General features: G+C 41.6%; 1 protein-coding gene across 2 annotated transcripts in view; it reads left to right on the top strand.

The window, feature by feature from the left end:
• Nucleotides 1–5,095: 5,095 nt before the first annotated feature.
• The window catches only part of RAI14 (retinoic acid induced 14), an 87,833-nt gene continuing 69,009 nt past the window's right edge, over nucleotides 5,096–23,919 (top strand). The window contains exons 1-2 of one of the 2 annotated variants that reach the window (XM_050329231.1): nucleotides 5,096–5,221; nucleotides 15,786–15,877. In XM_050329231.1, coding sequence (XP_050185188.1) covers nucleotides 15,842–15,877 — 36 coding nt within the window. In that variant the 5' untranslated portion in view covers nucleotides 5,096–5,221; nucleotides 15,786–15,841. Of the gene's footprint in view, nucleotides 5,222–5,463; nucleotides 5,539–15,785; nucleotides 15,878–23,919 lie in introns of those variants that run through there. The other variant, XM_050329232.1, reaches the window with a different exon arrangement.

The raw sequence follows: 23,919 nt of genomic DNA, 5'->3' as shown, positions 1-23,919 counted from the left end.
TATATTTGTGGAGGTTTGCAGTCAGCTCTCCACAAGGTATGCTCTACCTGGTCTGTGGTAGTCTGATGGCTTCACATAGATGTTCCCATCAGGCTTTTTAGAAATCTCAGGCTTGCAGGGAAGCCTTTAGGTTGTGCTGGAGCTGGGAAGCAGGGGATTTTTTCATAAGCGATCTAAGTTCCCATCTGTATTTGTGGGGCCAAGCAGATAGAAAATCTTCTTCTTGCTTGTAAAAGAATTGAGAAAACTTGAGCAAGCCCAAATGCATAGGATTTTCACGGCCCTGTACAAATGAGAAGGGAGCACTATTGGCAGAAAAGACAAAGCAGAGGATGCTACACATGAACAGTATTCATGGTATTGAAATACACCCTGTTGATTCTGGATAGGCTTTTAACAGAGATTTGTTCCTGATCTACAAAGGTCTTCTTGCCTGTTTGGATAGTTGTCTTTCTGGTCAATGAGCTTTTCAATAAGAAGAAATTAAACACTTTTTCCTTTTTAAATTATTCACATAGATACTCTGCTATTTCAAGCTCAATCTGCTTGTGTAAGGAGTGTGTAATCCTCTTTTTTTTGATTCCATGGACATGTGCTTTTAAAGTAATTTCAGAATTAAGTATGTTATGGAGTAATTCTGGGGCTCTGTGGGAAAGTTCATTAGATCATCAAGCCCACTTCCATGCTGAGTTTGTCCCTACAGGGAAGATATATAAGATAAACTTATTTTACAGTGGAGGATAGTGAAAAGGCCAAGAAACTATTTTTCTCCTAGTTAAACCTACAAAGACCACTTTCATATCAAAGGCACTAACATACAAGCACAGATTTCCATAATAATGTGAGAAAGAGAAAGGAAAAAGTAACACAATTTTTACTCTTTGCACTTAAGAAAGATTGCATTAATCCCTTTTGTGTATTCCAGCAGCTACAAACTGAAATGAAAACTATATCCAGAGGCAGATAATGTCCTTCCTCCCACAGGAGAGAAGAGTAAGCTACATTTCTGGAGGACTGTTCTTTTTCCCACCTGGAACATCTATTCAGTCCCAGCCAGGTAAGGCTGTTGTTTAAAGCCAGTTCCCCAGGGTTCAGCTGATCTCTGCAGTAAAACCACTGAAGGACTTAATAACACTGACACAGGCAGCCTGGCCTGCTCCCTCAGCTTCTGATTGCTGCTCCATTGGCAAAAGAGGAGTATTCAGATTTGCAGAGCAGCCCAGCCTCATGGTACCATTTGTGGCCATGGCAAAGCAGGGTCCTCCCGTGCAGGAAGAATCACAAAGGCAAACCAACTTGAATTTCTCTGCAGCTTTCCTAGAAACGTCACCTGGGACTGTAGAGAGGTCAAATTATAAACTAGTACTCCATGCAGAAAGGTGCAAGAAGCAGAGTGTAGGTATAAAGACCATGAGAAAGAAGGAAGGTTGGTGGAGACAAGGGAAATACCCGACTTTCAAATGAACTGAAATAACTTAGATAATTCCCTACAAGTATTACTGGATTTCTCCTTAACCCTTTGAAAGTTCAGTTCAAAGTAAAAGAAGACCCTAGGTAGGCTTTCCTCTCTCTGAAGATTCTGTTTCAGTCAAGAGCCCAGTCTGAGCAGATCCAGTTGTGAGTATCTTAAATTTTTAGTGTTTCCCTCTGTTGACCCTGTCAGACCTGCTGCAGTTGCCATACTGAGAGCACAGAAACAGTGAAAGCAAAAAATTCCCAACCAAGTTTTCTGAAACATACCATATTGTGAAGAGGCATCAAGCACCTCCTTTCTGTGTTAACAAGTTATTAAAAAAAGAAAGCACTCTGGTGGGAGCAGATAAAAATGACACTTTTTAGCTCTCCCGCTTGTTACCACAGAGATTCCTGCATTTAAGGGGGACATCTGTCACAAAGGATAAAAAAAAATATTTTGCTGTAAGCAAAGAACAGTCTGGGAACAAAACTATGTCTCAAAATCTAAACCCAAACTTTATTTAAATTGTACCTCAGCAAAAAATAACAGCCAGTATTAGTAAAACAAATTATATTCTAATTGAAAATAATTAGGTCAGAACAAGTCCAACAAGGGAAGTGAAAATGCAGCATTTACAGCTTATAGAACAGGTTTAAGCTGCTTGAAGGAAGCAAGGAAGTGATCAGCCAACTTGGGAGTGTGATTTCCTTTGCAAATAATTTCTATGCTGAGATGTGACCAGTGCTTTGTGTTCTGCCAAAGGCAGTAGCCAGAGGCAGCAGAAAAAATTTTAACAACTAGCCAGAAGCAGAAAAAAAAATTAACAAGTAAGCTAATTAGCAGATGCTATCAAGACAGAGTGATAAGATGTGATTAAAGACATCTTTAAGCCACTTCCAGGCCTCTCCCTTCTGGAGCAGTGGTGAGGAATGCATGGGTGGTTTCATTATATCCTCACCATGGGCAGCTAACTCCCAGTCAAAACTGACTTCAAGCCCTCACGTTTTCCAGGAGGCTGAGCAGACAAGGATGCTCTTTTCCTCTCCCATCCTCGCCTCACGCCTGCTATATAAAGGAACGGAGGGGTATGGCAAGGCTGTCACACAGCCGACAAGCTAATACTTAGATTTTGAGAGAAGCTGCTTGGGTAGGATGTACTTTACCTTCTGCCTCTTGCAGATTAGATTCTCTCTGTCTTACCAACAGTTTCTTTTAGCTCATGCTGAGCATTCAATGAAACTCTCAAAAAGTTGTGTACGTCCCATAGTAGAAACACAGGTGGAAGAACACAGTTATGGTAGAGTCCTACAGCACACTGAGGGCAAAATTTGAAATAGAGCTGAGCTCACTCAGCTCCCAGACTTGTCCTCTGCCTGCAGATGCTTCGGCCACAGAATTACATAGGAATAGTGAGAGGTAATGCCTGGCCCTTGGAGGGAAACCCAAAGGGGGCTCAGAAAAAAAGAGTTTAGGGAATAGTGTTCCATGCAAGGAGACTAACCTAGAGGGCAGTCAGGTTCTGTCAGACGGATCAGTTTGGTTTAATGCATTTAAGCATACTGTCACAACAAAGCCCAAAGCCTTTATCCTAGTCCACAGTTTATAAAATGATGAACAATCCTTCTCTGGGAACCAGTAAATATGGTATTTCCCAATTCTCAAGAACTGAACATTTTATAATACTGTAGACAGAAGTTACCATCTATTATTCATGTGTCATTTTACATGTTAGCATCCCATGCAAACATATCCAAACTCCATCTTTATTATATGCTGGCATTGAGAATGGAAATAAAAATCCTACTTGGTCAAACTATACAAATGCAAGGGATAGTGACTAACATTTTCATGTTAGTTGCACATAATCCCACAGAAGTTTGATGCTGTTGGTACAAGTAGGCTGAAGACTTTCTAATCATACTGTACACATGTATTTGACTTTTAAAAATAACAGTAATTAAAAATAATTCAACAATACATGTAACATGTTTTGTAGCTGATGAGCTAGCATTGCAGGGAAAGTTTAATTTCCCTGACCTTATCTGTTTTGTGCAAATTAAATTCTCATGATTAACTATATTAGATCTTTGGGGTGCGTCCTTTTAATATGAAAAAAGAGAGGAAACAGTGCTGGCACAATGATGGTTGTTCTCAGAGGTAAAACACATGCAGAACAAATTGACTAAGGTAAGGACCGCAGATTAGCAGAGGAAAGTGTGCTTCTGGTGATAATCAAGTGTATTTGTTTAATAACAATACTTGCCACTATTACAATAAAGATCTGAAGTTTTGAAGTGCTCATTTCCTCCCTGTACTGTTTGCCACTTTAGAAGGTGTGGATAGTGTTGAGAACAGAGAAGATAAGAGCGATCACAGAGGTTAAAGGAGAACTTCTCAGGCAGGGAACCCAGTTATGGTGAGTGGGACCAGTAGATGGGCAGGACGCCATGGGAAACAGCTCTGGTAGGACTTCTGTGGTGAAATTAAAGGCAGAGGCTCACCAACTCACTTAATAGGTTAATTCATTGACAAAATGTCTAAGGTCTTGCATAGATGATCTTTTTGGTGAGAGATCAAGGGAGTTACCAGCATACTCAAGAAAGGGTGCTTTGGAGGTTCAACTGTAAGAAGAAGGGTTTGGCCTACACAGAAAAGAGATTTCTGAAGCACTTCCAGTGAATCAGAACTTGTTACACTAATAGAGTCCATTTGTGATTCTGTGACCTCTGAGCTACTGTGTAACCAAGCACTGCAACAGTCACAGAGCTCTTTCTTCTGAAGCAATTCTTCCTACCTAGGGGTCTGAGAAAGGGGATTTGAATGCAGAGGGAAGCTTTGGAGAGAACCAAAGTGCGGTACTTCTCTGATGTGCTGAAGCACTTGTGCTTCTTGAAGAACCTGACACACGTTTTACCTTCCACCCCCATCTTTCTCCTGGGAAGACCTGAAGGCATCCAGAGATGGCAGCAACTTGACACCCACCTTCAGCCTGGACAAGAGAAGACTGAGGGAAAACCACATCGAAGTCTACTTTCTCAGAGCTCACCACATCATGTTCCCCTTCTCCTGAGGGGAGGAGGAGGGGCAGGAGGGGCAGGCACTGATCTCTTTTTTCCGATGACCAGTGACAAGACTTCAGGGAACGGTGTGAGGCTGAGTCAGGGGGAGGTTTAGGTTGGATATCAGGAAAAGGTTTTTCACCCCGAGGGTAGTGGGGCACCGGATCAGACTCCCCAGGTAAGTGGTGTCAGTGAACAAGCCTGACGGAGTCCAAGAAGCACTTGGACAACGCTCTCAGGCACACGCTGTGGTTCCTGGGGTTGTTCCATGCAGGGCCAGGAGCCTAACTTTAAATGATCCCTGTGGGTCCCTTCCCGCTCGGGATATTCCGTGATTCCACAACACCCCCTTCCCACACATACCCCCCCTCGCTCCAGCCCTGAGCCAGCAGGGTGGTCTCCCTGAAGCGCCCCCCACGAGCCCCCCCCAGCCCACCCTTTCCCCTCAGCAGCCCCTCCTGGGGGCAGGGGCGCACAGGGGGACCCGCGACCCTTCCCCGCCCCTCCCTCTCCCCGCGGGGGGCCGGAGCCCCCGCGGTCACGTGGCCGCGCGGTGATGTCCCGCCCCCCATCCCGCCCATCCCGCCCCATCCCGCCCCGAGTGTCCCGGGGCGCCGCCGCTCCGCCCTTCAGCAGCGCCGGATCGCTCCGTGCGCCGCTCCCGGGACACTCGCGCGGGCGTAGCGGGACGCGGCCGCTCCATGAGGTGAGAGCGAGGCTCGGCGGGAGGCGGCGGCGGGAGGAGGAGGATGGGAGGAGGAGGAGGAGGAGGAGGAGGAGGAGGGTCCGTGCGCGCTCGGCGGCGGCGGGCGCTGTGAATGGGGCTTTGTGTGCGGCGCCCACCTGCTCCCGCCTCCGCCGCCCGGCGCGGGGGCTCCGCGGCCGCCGGGCGCTTCCCCCGCAGGAGCCCGAGCGGGGGAACCCGCTGCGGGGTGCAACAGGAGGGAACTTCTCCCTTCTCCCTGCCGGAGAGCCCCGTTTGGCCGGTGTGGGGGAGAGGAGAGCAGCGCGGGGACGCAGCCCGTGAGTCACCGGCGCTTGGCTGTTTCTTTTTATTTACTTCGTGTTTTTATGTTTTGTCTGGTTATTTTTCCTTTCCTCTCAAGATGCGTGGCGGGCAGTGACAGCTGCCCTCGGGGCTGAGCGGTGGCACCGCCGGTTCCCCGCTCCGTACCTCCGCCCACCTCTCGGGGGTCTCCGCGGGTCCCTCAGCCCCGGTCGGAGCCGTCCCCGCCACCCCAGGGACGGGGGTCGCCGGTCCCTGACAGCCGGGTCCGGCCGAGCCCCGGCGGTGCCGCTCCCGGGGCGCCCTGATGGGATTAAATCCGCTCCCGGGGGAACCCTCAGATTCCTCGGTCCGGTCGGAAAGGTCTCTCAGGGTGTCTCGGTGCTCTCCACGGGGGTTTGGGGGAAGCCCGGGAAAGGGGTCTCCACACCCCGCTGCCACCCCCGGCCCCTCGCACCCCGCGGGCACACGGAGGGGCTGCGCCTTCCCCTGGCAGCGCGGGCTTAAATGATCCAGATTTTCTGTAGCTGCTAAAAAAAAATTAAGTAGCCTTCTTAAGCAGTCGTATCGAGTTTAACTAGGAACCTGTGCTTCTAACTTCCCACAGGGCACGGGAAAGATTTTTCTCTTGCACAGCGTTTGGCAGCACAAGCCTTCTGCAGTCTGGTGTTACGACTTGTGACATTCTTAACTTTATCCATATGAAGAGAGTGGTTAAATTCTGCCTTAACAGCGTTTCAGGATCTCTGACAAATTCTCCCATTTGTTTCTATAGTGAATACGAACGTACTTATTGTAGAGCTGATACAAAACACTTCCACTCTAGTGCTACTTTGGTAGAAACGGTAGTAGTCTCTTCTTTTTTTTCCCCCTTCTCCTTTACTGCACCATGCTGTAGATTAGTGTGCCTTATTTAAAAAAAAACAACAACAACAAAACCGAGGGAAAACTACTTATATATCATTTTAGAAAGGTCTTGTGATATCTGGGATTAACTAGGTGTAACTGAATTTAGTAAATATCTGTCAATGACCTGCTTGGCTCTCGTCTTGGGACACTCATGCAAAGCTGTCAGTGAGATTTTATTTACTAGTAGAGGAATCACACAACAGCCATATGAACCAGAGTGAAAGGGCATGTGAGTAGGACGATGCTTGGTATGATCTTGGGGTTCTTGAGTTGGAGCCAAGCTCAGTGCCAAGAAGTCACTATGCAGTAGCAGACATCCATCCTTCCAGTCTAAAAATATTGGCCCTCTGCTATTCTCTTCCCTCTTCCATGAGTGCATCTGCTAGCAAAGCAATAAAATGCTACCTCCTCCCCTCTGCTTCCCTGAACCAAGAGATAGATAGATAACATCAAGTTGGAGAGAACACTAGGCGGGAGGCTGCTCATCTCATGAAGAGATGTAAGCATTTCACAAGAGGGTACACTAACTTGCCTCATCTCCTTCTTTCTTTCCTCCCCCCCCCTCTTTGTTTGTGCACTTTTTCTTCTCCCCTTCTCTGCTGAGGACTCTGTGTCTTTTTTTGAGGGAGAAGCTGTGATTGGAGAAACATGAAAGCTAGTTCTTGTGTAAGACGTTGGTAATTTCTAAATCCTACTGCAACAATACCCTAATCACATTCCTTTTGGGAGCTGATTGTAGACTAGTTCTTTTTGCACAGGGGTAATGCTTGGAATAACTACAGAGAAGAAACCAAGAAAACTAGAACAAATAAATTCAAAGCTTTGGTGTCTTGCTTAATGGCAGACATAGTAGACTACTGAAAATTCCAAGGTGGAAGCATAGCAACCCATATAATTTTGTGGGTTTATAGATTTGAGCAGCTGGGTCTCCTGCTGTATATATACTTGCATGTCTGAGAAGCTTCTTCACTTGCCAGCATTTTTTGGAGTTGCTTTCTAGGTGCCTGTGAGTATATGCAGGTGAAAGGTCTGTATCTGGGGTAGCTTGGGCCTTCTTTTCAGACTTGTCAATCCTGGATGTCATCTGGAGTCTCAGCTGGAGAGTCATCTAATCATGCTCTTCTAGGATACAGAGTGCCAATAGTTGCAATTCAGGTAATATGTTAGAACAGAGCTTGTCACAGTCAAACTGCCAGAGACATATGGAAGTCTAGTGAACTGTGGGAGCAACTAAAGCTCCCCACTGGCACTTAGAACTAGCCACCAGCCCACGTTCTTGCCAAGGACTGCTGGAGTGGAAGGACATAGCAGTGAAAGAAAGCATGAGGTGATGGTGGTAGTCAGTGTGCTAAACATGAGGTGATCACCTCTGAAGGAGAGAGACTCGTGGTTAGTGCATCTGCCTGGGAAGTTTTAGGTCTTGACTCAAGTCTTTCCTCTGCAGGCAGATCTTGCATTTTAGATGAATGCTGTAATAACTTACGTATATTTTCTAAAGCTGTCATAGTCTTCCTTTGATTTTGGGCATGGAAGCCATTGCTAGTAATCAAAATACTGTAAACCAAGATGTGTTTTTTTGTTTGCTTGTTTGGTTGCTTTTTCTATATATAGGAGGAACGAGTAAAGTGGAGGAAGAGCCAAGTTTGTTCAGCGATTACGATAGAAAAAAGAATTAGTATGCTGGTCTGCTTGCGACTCTGTAACTTCAGTAGTTGAGGATGTTCCATTTCTTTGCTCATAATTGCTGAGAGGCAGGGAACTACAGCTGGTTATTGCAGATGACTGACTTCCCAAAGGCACTTTGGAATATCCTGGAACATCTCTGAGGAGTTTTGACTCTCAATTGCTTCCTGAGGACCTTGTTTACAATCACTTACCTGAGACACCAGCACGATAGCTCAAAGGCATATCTGAAGATTCGTAAGTCTCTGAAGGCTGGGAGAAGTATCTTAAACACTACCTCATCTTCTCCAATATTTGTGCAGCACCTAGTACTGCTACTATTGAATATGAGTTTCTAGAACTTGAATAAAATGAGATAAAAATCACTTGGTTATCACTATGATCACATAATACCTGGGGTTGGAAGAGACCTCTGGAGATCATCTAGTCCAGCCACCCTGCTAAATCAGGGTCACCTAGAGCAGGTTGCACAGGATCATGACCAGGCAGGTTTTGAATATCTCTAGAAAAGGAGATTCCAAAGCCTCTTTGGGCAACCAGTGCTCTGTCACCTTCAAAATAAAGAAGTAAAGAAGGTCTTCTTCATGTTCAGATGGAACTTCCTTTTGTTTTGTTTTGTTTCATTTTGTGCTTGTTGCCCCTTGTGCTGTCACAGGACACCTCTGTAAAGAGTCTGGCCCCATCTTCTTGACACCCATCCTTAAGATATTTATAAGCATTGATAAGATCCCCTCTCAGTTCTCTCTTCTCAGGCTAAACAAGCTGAAGTCTCTCAGCCTCTCCTCCAAAGAGAGATACTCCAGCCCCTTACACATCTGTAGCCCTCCCCTAGACCCTCCCCAGTAGTTCCTTGTCTTTTGTGAACTAGGGAGCCCAGAACTGAACACAGCACTCCAGATATGGCCTGAGCAGAGGAGGAAGATAACCTCCTTCATTGTGCTGGCCACACTGTTCCTAGTGCACCCCAGGATACCATTGGACTTCTTGGCCACAAGGACACACTGCTGGCTCATTGTTAACTTGTCTGCCAGGACTCCCAAGTCCTTTTTGGCCAAGCTGCTTTTCAGCAGGCTAACTCTTAACCTTTACTGGTCCTTGAAGTTATTCCTCATGAGCTGCAGGACCCCACACTTGCCTTTGTGGAACTTCATGAGGTTCCTCTCTGCCTCACTCTTTAACCTGGACAGATCTATTTGAATAGCAGCAGAGATACTATTCCACAGATACTACCTACCAAGATGCTGGTGTTCATCTTGCTGATGTCCTACTAGTTTATAGCATTGGTAGAACTGGTAGAATTCTCGAGAACAGAAAATAATCTGAATTTCTAATACTTTTTATTGAAGGATATAAACACATGCAGCTCTCCATTTTTAAGCAGTGTTAAAAAAATAAACTCCATTTTCATCAGCTAAAGTATTTTCCTTGCCCAAGAACTTGATAGTTGAATAGAAGAGCTGTGTTATCAGCACAGTCCCTGAAGGTATTTCTGGACTACACGAGCTTTCAGTAGAATACTCTTCCAAGGCACTTATGGGAGTGGGACTTGTCAAGTATCTTATGTACATTGCTTTGATGTTCCTGACTTTCTATCCCCAACCCTAATAGATGACTGCTCTGCCTTAGGCTATTTCAGAATATTAATCCATAAAGTCATGGATATGTCTCTTCATAGATTTAGCACTGCAACTGTACAGTTTGTTTTGTTTGTCAGTTCTGAAGAAAGTCAAGCTGGATGGTTGATAACAGAATATTAGGAAAGGAGTAAGTATATGCAAGTACTTGTTGCTGTTACCTGTGTGGGTTTCTCATTTAAGAACTGACATTTCACAGTTGTGACTCTTCAGTGCTTTTTCTCTCTTTCTAGTTGTAGCTAGATGCTTCATTTCCAATCTCATCCTGTTGAACTAAGCATTGAACATGGAAAGATCTTCAGGACTGCAATGTATCTTATGTATGGTCAGACTAAAGGAGATGTCTCAAAACTGAGGGGCATGCAAGAGAGGGCCTTTTTGTTTTAGAGACAGGAAAATTGAAAGCAGAGAAAGACAGTGGTATGTCCCAGTTCATGCAAGTCTTGTCTGTTTTGCTGTGCTCTTCACTGAGATGGGTGTGTGTTGACAGACATTTCTAGACAAAAGAACTGGAGTGAGAACAGAGCAAAGTTGTATGTAATGAGTGAATGACAAATTTGCCTAGACTTTGTTTGAGCTAAAATTTCGCCCAAAGTTCTGTCTTATATGCAAGTAAACAGATCAGGGCAATTTCACATTTTGATTTTTCTCAAATATTCTCCTGTAATACACTGTGTCTAAGGCCTTGTTGGTGGAAGCTTTCTGCTCACTGTCAAGAACTGCATTTGAATACACTGTTTAACAAACTGCACATACCCCTCACATCCACAGTCTTCCCTGTTGCCTGGGTTTGTGTTGAATGTATGAAATCCACAGAGGCTGGTACTGCTTCAGCTGAATCCATTAAAATCCATTAAAATAAAATTTAACATTTGCAAATTCTGAATATCAAAAGGAAGTGTAAGGGTTGCTGCAAAGCTTTCTGGAGGGAGGAGCAAGAGCTGTAGATTTGTCTGTGTTGCAATATCTATGGAGCTCTAACTTTTGGGCTCAAATGCTTAAATTTGTACAGTTCAGCACATCCTTGCCAGTGATTTGTGAGCAGATAGTGGGATTGTACTAAGTTACCCAAGGCCCTTGCTATCTCTGATGTCTGATTCTGTTTAGAGTGGGATTAACTGTATATAAATCACTCCCACTCTTGTGTAGTGCTTGGGCTTCTCAGTGCATTTTTCAGTGTGTTTTCATTAGTAAGTAATAGTGGATTAACCAAGCCAAGAATTATTTGTCTTTATAGGTGACATTCAGTTTAAAAAATTCTGTTCTATTTGACTTTTCCTATGGTAGGGTGGGTTACTCAAGATGGAAAAACCGAGCTGTGCTGATAAAGAATGGGGAAATGTTCTTGTTGCTTTTGGTCACATCATACATGCTTCTCTGATTTGGCCTGAGAAATGGAAGAATATGCTCAGTTGGATGGAAATAAGAAGGTAGTCAGAGGTGAAGTGTTAGGTGGATATTTTTTGGGGACAAATGGGATTGTTGCCTTTATGTGGAAACAATCGAAGAGGCAGGGCAGTGGTTAATGCCTCCAGCCAGTACTGTGGCTTTGGAAGTGCTAAGGAAGAGCTTAGTTTGGAGCATGGCATTGACTGGTAGGTCAGGGGAGCTCAGGCACATGAAGCATTTGCGGAGTTGGGTAGTGAAGGTGAGCAGCAGAAGGGATGCACTGGTTTTATGTCTCTGGCTGTGCTGCTGTGCAGGTTGCTGCTAGGCTTGTGTTTCTGGGTCGGAGCAAGGCTTGTGATTTACAAAGTGACCATCCAGAGAATAATGATGATGTTGTTCTTTGGGGGAAGATGCTTCTGGGGCCCCTTATTTTCCCCCCTGAGTAGGTGTATTTGCACAAAGGAGGTTTTAAGTGTCTAGTGTCAATAGGACTCTTTCGCATTCCAGATCCTTTTTTCATTTCCCCCTTCCCCCCATGTATGTTACCAGATCTTGCATGGAGTCTGTAAATATTTTCTGTAACCTCTCAGGGTTAAAAATGTTTTTTGAAGTATTTTTGGGAGGGGAAGGGGAAATTAGTTGAAAACATGACTTGTGGTTTGCTGTGGAACTGCTTTGTTTGAGGTGGAGGCTTCTCAGGGTGTTCTGAAAGAGATGCAGGATTTTTGACACCTAAGTTAATTGAATTCAGCACTTATCAATCAGTAAAGGGCGACTTTCATTAGTAAGATTTATATACTGTTTTACTGTAAACTTGTAGTTTTACTTAGTGAAACTATGGCTTTTCACTGTTGCATCACTGGATCTTTGGCTGTTCAAGGAGTTAATTGTAACATTGTTTGATAGGCCTTACTCTGATTTTAATGCAATTTCATGGAAGGGAAAAAATATCAGTATTGTTGTTTACTGTGGTTTCCACAGATCTCGCTATAAATCAGTGGGGAAGATTATCCTAATCTGTTTCCTACATTTAAACCTAAAGATTGCATTGTGTATTAAAACACAGTTGCAGTGAAATTATTGAGGCCAAAGATTACCACCACTTCAATGTCTCTTGTTTGAACTAGATAGGTTTACCACCAACCTAAAGATGTTTTTTGTGGCTTCAAGGCCATTTCTTAGCATTAAGCTAAAGGAAGATGAGATGGAGGACTAGATATTTAATTTTGGATCTAACAGTTAAAAGCACATGATCGGCATTAGCTGTTGAGTATCCCTGGAGTTAAGCACTTATCTGCTGCTAACTTGCTGCAGCTATAAAACGACAGCGCTCAGTATTTATTACTGCATTTGTTCAGAAAGCACAGAAATGCCACTATTAGTAGAGAATGCTTCTTGTTAATACCTGTGATTCATTGCAGAAATACTGTCTTGAAGTGTCTTCATGCTCCCTAGTGAATTTCTAGTAGTCACTTCCTATCAAGAGTATTAATGGCGCTTCCTTTTATCCCCCCTCTGGCAAATAAGCAGTTGTCATAAAGCTCTGCTGAATCAGGATGCTGACCTCCTTTTCCATAAATTCCAATAATTACACCCTGTGAGAGGTGACTTCCTCCTTTAAACAGTGCCAAGAAAAGGCAACCCTCTCAACGCATTTCTGTCTCTACAGTTGAAGGATTATGATGCTTAAACTGTAATATTAATATTTGTGTTTACTTTCTCTTGTGGAATAAGTAGAGATGTGAGACACACTAAGCTTGGGAATGCTGGTTTTGTGTGCTTGTGCATGCTTTTTTAATTATGCTGAGGATTTGAGTTTCACATTCAATGTATAAAATGCAGTTAGGCAAGTGGTGAAGTATCCTGTGGGAAAAACAAGTTGTCTTCTGATAGAAACGCTTCTTCCTTCCTCAGAAGGAGTAAAATAGTTGGAATGCTTGCAAATCTTGTTAGTTAGACTCTACTACAGGTTCCTCAGAGAAGAGAGCCCAGCTTTGCAGCTGTTCTGTGTGTATACCTACAAGGAGTTGTCATCTCTCTCCTAGCCTTGTAGTTGAGTACTTTGTCTTCCTTGGGAGCAATAACAAATCTTTCATCCACAGGAGCCAAAAATGGTGAGGGGGTAGGAAGGGGAAAGACAGCCTATAGCAGACAATTCTTTGGCATTCTGTATGTGAGGAAAGATTTCTTGTTTTCAATTACCCATGCACAGGATTTCTTTATATTTTATTAACTGGTCTAACTAAACAGTTCACTTTTTTTAGTTAAATGTATTTAAGACTTAAAATAAAAAGTCCTGTTAAATTTTGGATTTCATGGGATATTATATCATGTTTAAAGTTCCTTTAAATTGTCGGGTTTTTTTGTTTTTCACACAAGTTTTAAAAAAAGCTTGGGGTTTTGTCCTACATTCTCTCTCCCTTTTTGGTTGGTTTTTTTGTTTGGTTTTTTTGTTTGTTTGTTTGTTTTTTTTCATGTGGTATGTAAAGAAAGCCAGATAAGTAATGGTATTTGTCTTGTCTGTACCCTGGCATTTCTACTCTTTGCAGTTCTCGTCATCCTTAGTGTTACTACAGGATGATTTAGGAGATTATTAGTCTCTTGCTGAGGTTCAGGCTCCTTTCCAGTGCAGGTTGTGACAGCTGTTGTGCAATTTAAACACTTCCTCCAAAGTTTGTGTAGGTGTAGCAGAAATAAAGCAGTATGCTTCTCTCAGAGCAACCCGAAATATTTCCTTCTTCTTGATTGTTTTAATTTTTTTTTTTTGTTACTATTTTAAAAATACATCACAGCCCAGGAAAGAGCTAAGAAATTGTCACTTAAGTCAGGGAGTGAAAAGTTGCAAAATCTGTTTTCCTTTTTTCATTTCGCATGCTAAAGAATTAAACAAAATGCCATAAGCCCATTCTCCTTTGATTAAATGCAAGAACTTTGGATGAAACCCTTGTTCATTTGCTTGGAGTCAGTCAGGAATCTGACATGACTTCAAAATGACTGCATAATTAGACTTAGAGTAATTTAATTAGATGTAATGATATTTAACAACTTGCAGAATTACCCCATCCACATTACCTATTGTTACCTATTGGAGGGGTGTGGCCTGCGGGAAATGTGTTTGTGTGTATATAGTGTATGGGATTTTTTGTTTGTTTGGGTTTTTTTTGAAGAAAGGTACTTGAGTTTGTCCTAACTGGTTATCAGATAAATATGGGATTGAGCTAAATCACATGTTTACTTAGTACTAATTGCTATTCCTGACCGGTACTTAGCTTTGGATTTTGTGGAAGCATTCATATATATTCTACTAACAGTATACTGCGTAGTGTGATTTTTAAAACTCATAGTAGAGTGATGATGATTACTTAGCAGCTTACCTTATAATGATGAGATGCACTTTCATGAAACAATTTAGTTCACTTTGCTTATCCAACTGTAATCTACTTTTTCTGAAGAGTGATGTGAAACATAGTGACCCTGCATGACCTATTTGAAATTATGCTCCAGTCCTCATTTCAGTTATTTATTTATCTGACGAGACTTGTAAAACTTTTTCTACTTTCCTTCTAGGGTGGAGGGAGGAAGTTTATACAGCTGAACATCCTTTACTTTAAACTGTTCCTTCAGAAAGAATTTGTATAGCAGTAAAACTTGCAGATGAAAGTGACTAACTCTTTTCAGTAAGCATACTGTAAAACTGGAAATGTGGAACATTTTTATATAGGTGCATTTGCCAATCCAGATGTATGTTGCTCCCTCATTAAGTTTTTCTGCTGTGCAGTAGGAAAAAGCACATTGCCATGCCTCTTTAACATGCTGTTCACTGTTAGGTTTGTCCTGGATTGGCAATATGTGGTGTAATTGGAGCTTTCTGTAGGAAACTTTGCTCCCAATTCCTCTGTGAGAGTTTGCAGCTCGTCTGTTATATTAGTTTTATATGTTTGTTCAACTGCTGGTTTTCTTTGCATGAAAGGGAGGAAGGGGGAGCATGACTCTGATAGTGCACTACCAAGTTATAAGCAGCTTTGACTCTAAGAATACAGGCACAGTTTCTTATGAGGAATAATCTAAAACAATTCTTCCGGGAGTAGCCTCTCTCTTGCTCAGATGATTCTATCTCTATGTTGTGTAGAGCTATCCTTGCATGTGTCATGCATGGTTTAAGTCTAATTTTGAATTTGGTTAGTGGTTAGGCTTGTGCATAAAATAGTGGTGGTACTTCTGTTACCCAGTGCAGACCCATGGTGATAGGATAGTGAAGTTTTAATGAGTGACTCTTCATGCTTATTTACGCTTTTGCCACTTTACAAATGAGTGCCCTGATGATAAGGTTAAAATAGGCAGTGGGCAGAGAAATCTGCTCATGTATGAACATGTTGGTGATCTAATTATGTAGAGACGTAGCTTGTATAATGTGATACATACTTGAGCTTTTGGTAAAGGTTTGTTCTGTTCTTCAGTGGTCAGACTTAGGCTTGCTTTTAAGTCTGGAGAAAACAGAACGTTTCCTTAGCTAGCTGTTAATCTTTTTTAGAGCTTGAGGGCTAAATCCTCAAAGGATGATATAGGCATGCAAATGCAATTCAGACTTGGCTGGCAGTGAACTGAATGGTATCAAGTTGGAATCTTATTTTTCTTTCTTTTTTGTTTAGATATTGAAGAAGGATAAAAAGCTCCTCAAAGGTTTGGAAGGTTGAATGTGAACAGCATGAAGAGCTTAAAAGCAAAGTTCAGGAAGAGTGACGTAAGTATTTCTGCTCAGTTTGACTGCTGGTTTCCATGCTGGAAGTAAGTTCTTCACTCCCACCTTGATAAGCTAGTAGGTTAATGAATTACAGAGAATAAAATCTTTTTCCAAGCTCAAAGGCAACACCTGAGTACAGTATGGAGTAGGCTGTTTCTGTTTGTAGGGTCCTTCTCTGTTATGTTAATTAACAGTATTTCACTACCCTGGTCCCCATAACTGAATCATACACATGTATGTAGGGGCTGCAGAACTTCAGTTATGTTGTGCTGGTGCCCAGACTGAAACTTTGTTCCAGGTTTAGGATTAAGCCTAGTAAGGACTTTACTACCCAATCATATTTCTATCTAAGCATAATACCGCTCTTATCAGTGTGGTGTTTGAGCACTTAACGAAACGTCTAAGTCTGTGGCAGGGTTTCTTTGTCAGCAAGAATACAGGAACCCACTCAGCAATTAGGGCAACTGTGGTTTATTAGCTCTAGTGTGATAGGAAGGGTGGATAGGAGGCTGGAGCGGTGAGGAAAGCAGACATAAATATGGAGGTCCCCAGGAGCATCTTCCAAATGGCATTAAGAGAGACATTAGGCTGCATATCGTGTTGCCTCTTGCTAGTAGTAATAGCAGCATCAGTGGAGACCCAAGCTTCTACTTGTATAGTAAGCATACTTCCCTTGGAGCAGTGGAACTGCCGTATCCAGTCCTGCTCTTGTCCTTCTGTTTCTACACCTACTCATTCCAGGTTTTTGTGCTGCCAGTAAACAGTCAGTGAAATAGGTGACTTTATATTTAATTGACTTTTCAGATATTGTGTGGAACTTGTAACAAAACTCCATGATCTGTGAAGAATGTAACATTTCATTCTTCGTCCTAAATTTTTGTTCTGCTTTGAAAGAAGTGATGTATTGCTTGTCATGGCCAGATTTGCATGGGGTGCTTTAGCAGCCATGTAGGATAAAGATGCTTAGGTTTGAAAATAGAGCTTCTTAAGAAGTTTTGATGATTAGGAATAAAATTACACAGTGCATTCAGTGTATGCTTTGATGTAAAGATGGTCTCATGGCATGCCATCAGAGTGGAGTGTCTTTAGCGAGCCTGTAATGCACATCAGTAGCAGTGAAGAAGGTAGTCAGTTTTGCAGTGTACCCTGCAGATGTGCTGGTTACTGTTTAGAACGTCTTTGAAGCTACAGGTTAGCATTTGGTGCAGCTGCTGAATTGGCTTCCTAGCAGCTGCACTGGTGGATGCTCTACTACTTTAGTTTAGAAAGAGCTATTTCTTAAAAGACCACCTCTATAAACAAGCTAAATATATCAACCACCCTTCGTTTTCTAGAACATCTAGAGTATTCTAGAAGTATTCCAGTTTTGGATGCAGGGCGAAACACTTTTAACTACTTAAGCAGTGTTTGACTTTTGCTAGTCACCAGACTGAATCAGGCAGTGGCACAGTGTCCTATACCACTTCACAACAAATGAAAATAATATCACAAATCTCTGGTGTCTTATCTAACTGAACATGCCTTTCAGTTCAAAACTGCTGTAGTTTTGTGGTCAGACATTGTTGCTCCTGTTGTAATGAGTAGCAGCAATTGCTATTTTGAGTTCACCTACACCAGTAAACTTTTAATAGGCATCTGCTTGAGTAATGGGAGCAGTCCGTTGGCTAATATATGATCACAGTTGGAGGTGAGGTGTGCCCGTGTGTTAGGATGACTTCATTCACACTTTTATGCTAGTTGGCTGGGCAGCTTCTCTAGTGCAAAGGCTAAGTGACATGCATGATGAAACCAAATCTTGCTGTGGCTAGTCCAGTCACTGTTATAAATCGCACTGGTTCAGTAATATATTCCTTACTTATCTATCTTTGGTAATGTGTGTGCGCCTCTCCCCAAAATCAAGCAGCGTCTGAAAGTAATTGCTGTTTTGACACTGCTGCTGTCTACTGACTGGAGACAAAGTTGGCCACAAAGGATTTTTCAGATACCTAAAATTTAGATATGCTACTCCAAGAGCACAACAGTCTAAATCCGTGACAGACTGGTTTCCTCTGTTTTGAAGCCAAACCTTAAGGGCATAATTCAAAACAACCAACAGGAGCTGTTCTATATTTTGTGCAAGATAAGCAAGGGAAATTATCCTTCTTTTCACTTTCTAGAAGCTGCTCTTAGCTATAATTTTTGAGGAGAAAGAGGAGGTCTTTTAAATTGAAATTAGTTGTATTTGTGTCTCAATTTATAAGATATGGTAACTGCTCTTGGACTGGAGGTAAGGGTAAAGTCAGCAGCGATGGATGGACTATTTTTCTTATTCCTTTCTAGAAGAAATCTTTATTGTATAATTTTTTAGAATTGAAGGTGTCTTGGAATAAGGAACAGTACCCTTCTCTGTTATTGCTAGCATAAAAAAATAAGGAGTGGGAGGAGTCTTCAAGGTGTGTGTGAGAAACAGGAATTACACAAACACTTCTCCAGCAGTGAGACTGAATGAAGACCACAAAGGAAATTTCTGATAATGTAATGTAATAATACTGATGTATTAAAGCTCTCTAGGCTTCTCTGGAGTGGCTGAATTCAAAGTGAGCGTAACTGCTGATACTGAAGCATATGTCTTGGTGTCAAGGCATTGCTTTGGTGCATAGTGATACCAGTCTTGCAGCTTGTGAAAAAGACTCTCCTGCTTCCTTTTTTTTCATATCTACTCTTCTCATTTTGAGGGTATTTAACTTAGTAGTGAGCCAGTTCAGGACAAAAAGTGAGGGAAAATTACTTTGTGGAGTGAGTATCAGATGGATAACTCCCTGCTGTATCTTACTATAGGGTCAGCCCTGAGAGGAATGGTGAAAGTAGGGGTAACCTTTCTGCAGTTGTTGCTTGGCTTAGCACTGGCACCCTGAGATTATTATCCTAAAAAGCATGATGGTGGACATGCCAGCAAAGGGATTGCAGGAACACACAAGGGAATAAGGCTTCTAATTCAGATATTTAGCAAAATTGATATAGTCCACAGCTGAGAGGTGAGAGTATCACTCTTAAATGGAAGAGTGACTCTTCACTTCATGCTTTTGCTCTATCCCTGTATCTTAACTGATTTACTATGTGTGAAGCCAGCTCCATTAACTGGAGAATCTTTTGTCCTTGACACACTTAATGGCTGTGAAATCTTTCCTGGGGGTGACTGTTGCCATGTGAACATGTGTATTTGGAGAGAAGGAATGAGATTTATCGCTCTGTCACAAATGACTATTGTCAAAGTGATGTGTAGTCACAGGAGGATGCTTGTAGACTAGGAATCTGTGAAGAGGATGCCTCGGTGGGAGCAAAGCAGTGGACTGGAAGCTAAGCAGCGGATGTGCAGACTTGAAGAATGTGTAGACACCAGAAATTGCGCTCATGTCTTCACAAAGCAACAAGTCTCTTCTGCCTGAAAAGTTGTATTTTCTCCACTCTCCCCATCTCTTGTTTCTCATTGTCATACTCAAAACCTGCCACCTAATATACTTCTGAAAGCTGATCACCTAAAATGATGACCACTTTGATTGTTGCAATAGACTATTACACGTAACACTTGAAAAAGTTGGTATAGTAATACCAGGAGCTATCACTTCAAAGCTGAAATTGTTTATGGACTGTCCATAGTTTATTCACATAATGGAGAATTAATTCCTCTACCCAGTAAGACATAAGTTCTTCACTGTTTCTGCTTGGAAAAGCAGATTTTGAAATAATCCAATTAAAACAAAAAAAGAGCTACTGATGTCTTATTAGACCTCTTAATAATATTTGAGATTGGAGTGTGTTCTGTAGTGACTAGTCAGTTTGTGGCCTGCCTTCAAAAACATCTAAAATCTTAAACAGATAGATGATGGCAGAGTGGATTTTCAAATGTGCAAAGATTAAGCTTGCCTAAACATGTTTTGCCTACTTCTTAAATATGACAAGATGCTCATCAACATTTTCAGGCACCTACACAAATTTAAATATCTAGCTCTATGATACTAAGATGATGTAGGAACGTAAGTGATCTATTTAGGTAGGTTAGATTTTAACTGTTCTTTGTTACTCTAGAAAAGGCATATTATGTGAGGGCTGTGGTGATTTGGATTGTTTTCACTCTCATATATTTGTAAGCAAAATCTGAAAAGTTTTAGAACCATTTTGTGGAGTCCTGGAAAACATCTGAAAAACACATATTGCAATTTGTCAGTAGACCAATGTTCTTCTAATTGCTAGCTTGTTGACTGGACAAGAAGATGATTAGAATTGGGGTTTGTTTTCAAATATCTCCAATACTAAATAATTAAAATAGTGGAGTGTCTTTTAAAATAGAAGGTTGATTGTGCAGTTCTGCAGAAAAGGTAACTATTGTCAGAAGCAGAGCCAAGATAGGCTGGGATTTCCCAATGCTAATTGCCAGCTCTAACTTCTGGTATTTCTGGAAATACTTACTTGTTGTGCTATCATGCGGGGGTTGAGAAATTTGCAGTTCTAATGAAAATTTCTTCTTTATGGCCTTTGATGTAGTTATTGTTGTATAAAGCTAGGAATGATGAGACAGGTAGGTATGTTGCAGTGTAAAATCTCAGTCTTAATCTAGACACTGTGCTAATTAAGGCTTGGTACCTCTTTTTAATGCCAAATGTTCTAAGTAGTTGGCTTCCATTTAACAGTTTTAAGGTATAAAAGGCGATGTGAGGGTCTGGAATGGAAAGATTGTTGGGATACATTGTATTGAAATCTCTTGTGTTCTCATGTGCTCTGGCTGAATGTGTGGGAGAACAAAACTTGGGTGGGGCAACTTGAAAAGTAATAACTCAGGATCTCCTTTAAACAGCTCCTAAATTGTTTTATCCACTGGAAACTACAATTAACCAATAAAGGAGCATGGGAATGAAAATTGCAGTATCCACTCTGTGTGCATGTACTAATTTCTTTCAGGGTAATTGTGACAAGAAACTCACAAAGTTCACTGTGGCAAAAAAAAAAATTAAATGACAATGTTGTCTGACCATGATACACAATTACATAGAAAATTAACTGTTGAAACTTGCTTTTTAGTGTCCTGCTTTTATTGGGTGTTGGATTAAGTCAACCTGACACACCATCATCATGATTGTCACTTCCACTCAGTTTATTGTGTTCAGGAGTTATCTTTGATTCCAGTATTCAGCGTGTAGGGGAAGACTTGATCTTTGGAGTTTGTAGATTTTCCTCAACCACCTCATCTTGGGAATGGAAAATTTAACCTTCTCTTCCTCTTGAAACAAGGGATGTGGCTCCTGATTCTCCCTCTCTCTCAGGAGTCAAGGGTTCTACCTTCCACCCCATTTTCTGCTCCTGAGCTATGTGGCTTCATGCCTCCAGTCCTGGACAGCATAAGGCTTTTCTCTAGTCACCTTGTTCTCTTAGGCAAAGCTTAAGTGCTTTGTGCAGGAAAGAAATTAAACAACTTCTGAGTGCATTTGAGCAAGACCTGCTGCCTGTTCTGGTCAGTCCATCGTGAATCTCCTACCATCAAGTAATGTATTTTCTTTATTATTGACAATAGGAATGTCCCCAAAGCACTTCTAAAATTACCTTATTCAGGTGAACTGTAATGCTGGTGTGCCTGAACGCTCTGCGAGGGGTGGGCAATGTCAGCCCATAAGTTATTTAGCATCTCTTTTAATGGAAAGAAAATGCAATTGAGAAAGCAAGCCAAGACTGACAGATAAGGGTATGGGAAAACAGAAGGGAAGGAAAACAGTCTGAAAGGGGAGAGAAAGGAGGGACAGTTGAAGTTGTAGGGTCAGAGTTACTATTTTGGTAACTGTTCTGTGAGAAGAAGCAACTGGGCTCCTGCGGGTTGCCTACTGATCGTCTGTCTCTGGATGGGAAAGTACAAAGCCTAAGGCTGATATTTGAGGCAGATATTCTATAAACAACCTGCAGCATCTCCAATGGTTGAGGCAGAAAGGAAAGGGAATTGGTAAATGAGAACTGTGCTGTGCTGTTTGGAATTACAGTAGGCAAACCTGGGTTGGAGTTAGCTTACTTTGAATAAACAAATGGTTATTTCCTTAAACAGGATTATGTAATGGGAGGGACTAGGAAGAAGAAAGGCAAACTGGCATATGCAAACTGGAAAAAAATAGTGTTTTTAAATATATTGGTAACAAGAAAGGAATCTTTGTTGTGTAGAGACATTTCTTTTGTGTCCCTTTAAAAAGTTCAAAGGCCTGAGTTTGGAATAGTTGAAAAAAAGCAATTGTAATTTTTTTCATTTGTTTGTTTATATTTAGTAAGATTTTAATGTAAAGTAAAATAAATTTTAAAATTATAAGTGAGCAGTCTTTGTGTTCTTACTATGGTACACTATATCCTCTGTTCCTTTTTGGCACTAATCATGCCTAATCTGATTTGTCCAGCTGTTGAAGTTGTCAGTTAAAAGTCATGTAAAGGAGAGGATTTAAGGAATGGTCCAGTCCTTGTATTTGAAGGTTGTTGTCATGTTTTTTTGTTGTTAGTAAAGACAGTTTGCTGTGAATATCTCCTTTAATATGACCTAAGTAATATAACACCCATACCTTTTTTTTTTTAGCAGAGATTTGAGCCTTTTCATCCTATATTTATGTTATGGGAGTCTAAGAATGATATAAGCAGACAACAAAAGCTAAGGAGTTAATCAGGCTGAAAGTGATGTATTATTTGCCTTACTCCAGCAATATTTTCTAGTCCTGTTCTTCAAGAAACTGTTCTGACTGTGTGTAGTCCAGGCCAATGCCCAGCATTAGGGACACGTCAAGCCCATTTTTGCTTCCTTGCACATTGTCACACTTGTGTCTCATTGAGGTGTTCTGAATATGTCTCATGCATGTTCTGAATGTGAAGCTTAAGCGTAGGGGACAGTCAGGATGTCACTGGCTATTCTTCCCAGGAAATGGCGAGTGTGGGCTTGTGTTGTTATTTTGATGTGTGAAAAGCTATTTAATTAGTTATTTTTTCTACTTCTAGACCTAAACAATCTAGATATAACTGCAACCTTAAGCTTTTAAAAATACTGTTAATATTGTGCAGGCAAAAGCCATCATGGTTGAATGTCTTTTAACTACAGCTTTGAGATATCTTAATTTCTTAGACTCACATCTTGTGTCCACATTTATTGGTACCACAGGTATTATCTCTTCCTGTATTTAGGTTGTTATGTGAAGTCCATACTTTATCTTGAAGTATTTTGAGGTAGAAAAATTTTTAAGTGCCATTCTTGTTTCACCTAGCACTAGTGCTACTTTATACTGTTCGGATTTTGAGAGGTGACTAGCAAAGCACAATCTGAAACTCAAGCTAAATTTACTCCTCTACAGCTGTCTGAGGAGTCTCATTACCCAGCTATGCTGCATGTGTATATCTCAGATGAAATACACAGCTAGTTGTCCACAACATATGCACTGACTTGATCACGATGATAGAAGCAAAGGTGTTTTAATAACTTTGCAAATGATGTGGTTACCAGTGCATATGTATGTGTCTGACATACCTGTGTGGCTTGGTTCTTGGGTGCATACCTTGTTTCTTTCATCTTTGTTTCTTTGCTGTGTGTGGTGGAAACCTCTTAGGAATCTTGTAAACTTGGGAAACCTGTCTGCTTATCCAGAGCCTGAAACAGTGCCCTTTGAAGTCAGAAGAAAAGAGTTCAGTCTGTTTGGCTGAGCACTGAATCAAGAGTGAAACCCAAAATTCTGGCTCCATGGATGCGTATGGTGGGGTTCCTGTGAGGCATGGGTTTCCCCTGAATCTAGCATAGAAATACACATGGCTAATGAGAATGCTCAGATTGGTGGCTTATCCAACAGTGGCTTCTTTATGATGTGTAAAGTAGTTCGAGTTTTTTGTATTCCCCCTGCTTTTGTTTGTTTGTTTGTTTATTTGTTTGGCAGGTCATTGCTTATGATATGAAGTGATTCTCTTCAGTAGGATTAATGGCAGCCCCTCATTGACCTTGCCCTTCTGTATTTCAGATGTATTTCAGATGTATAATCCATAGGTGTATAGGAAGTTTAAGTCAA

This window comes from Myiozetetes cayanensis, unplaced genomic scaffold (genome assembly GCF_022539395.1).
Source record: "Myiozetetes cayanensis isolate MyiCay16 unplaced genomic scaffold, myiCay2020 scf4, whole genome shotgun sequence".
NCBI lineage: Eukaryota > Metazoa > Chordata > Aves > Passeriformes > Tyrannidae > Myiozetetes > Myiozetetes cayanensis.
This window is presented reverse-complemented; position numbering and strand designations above follow the sequence as displayed.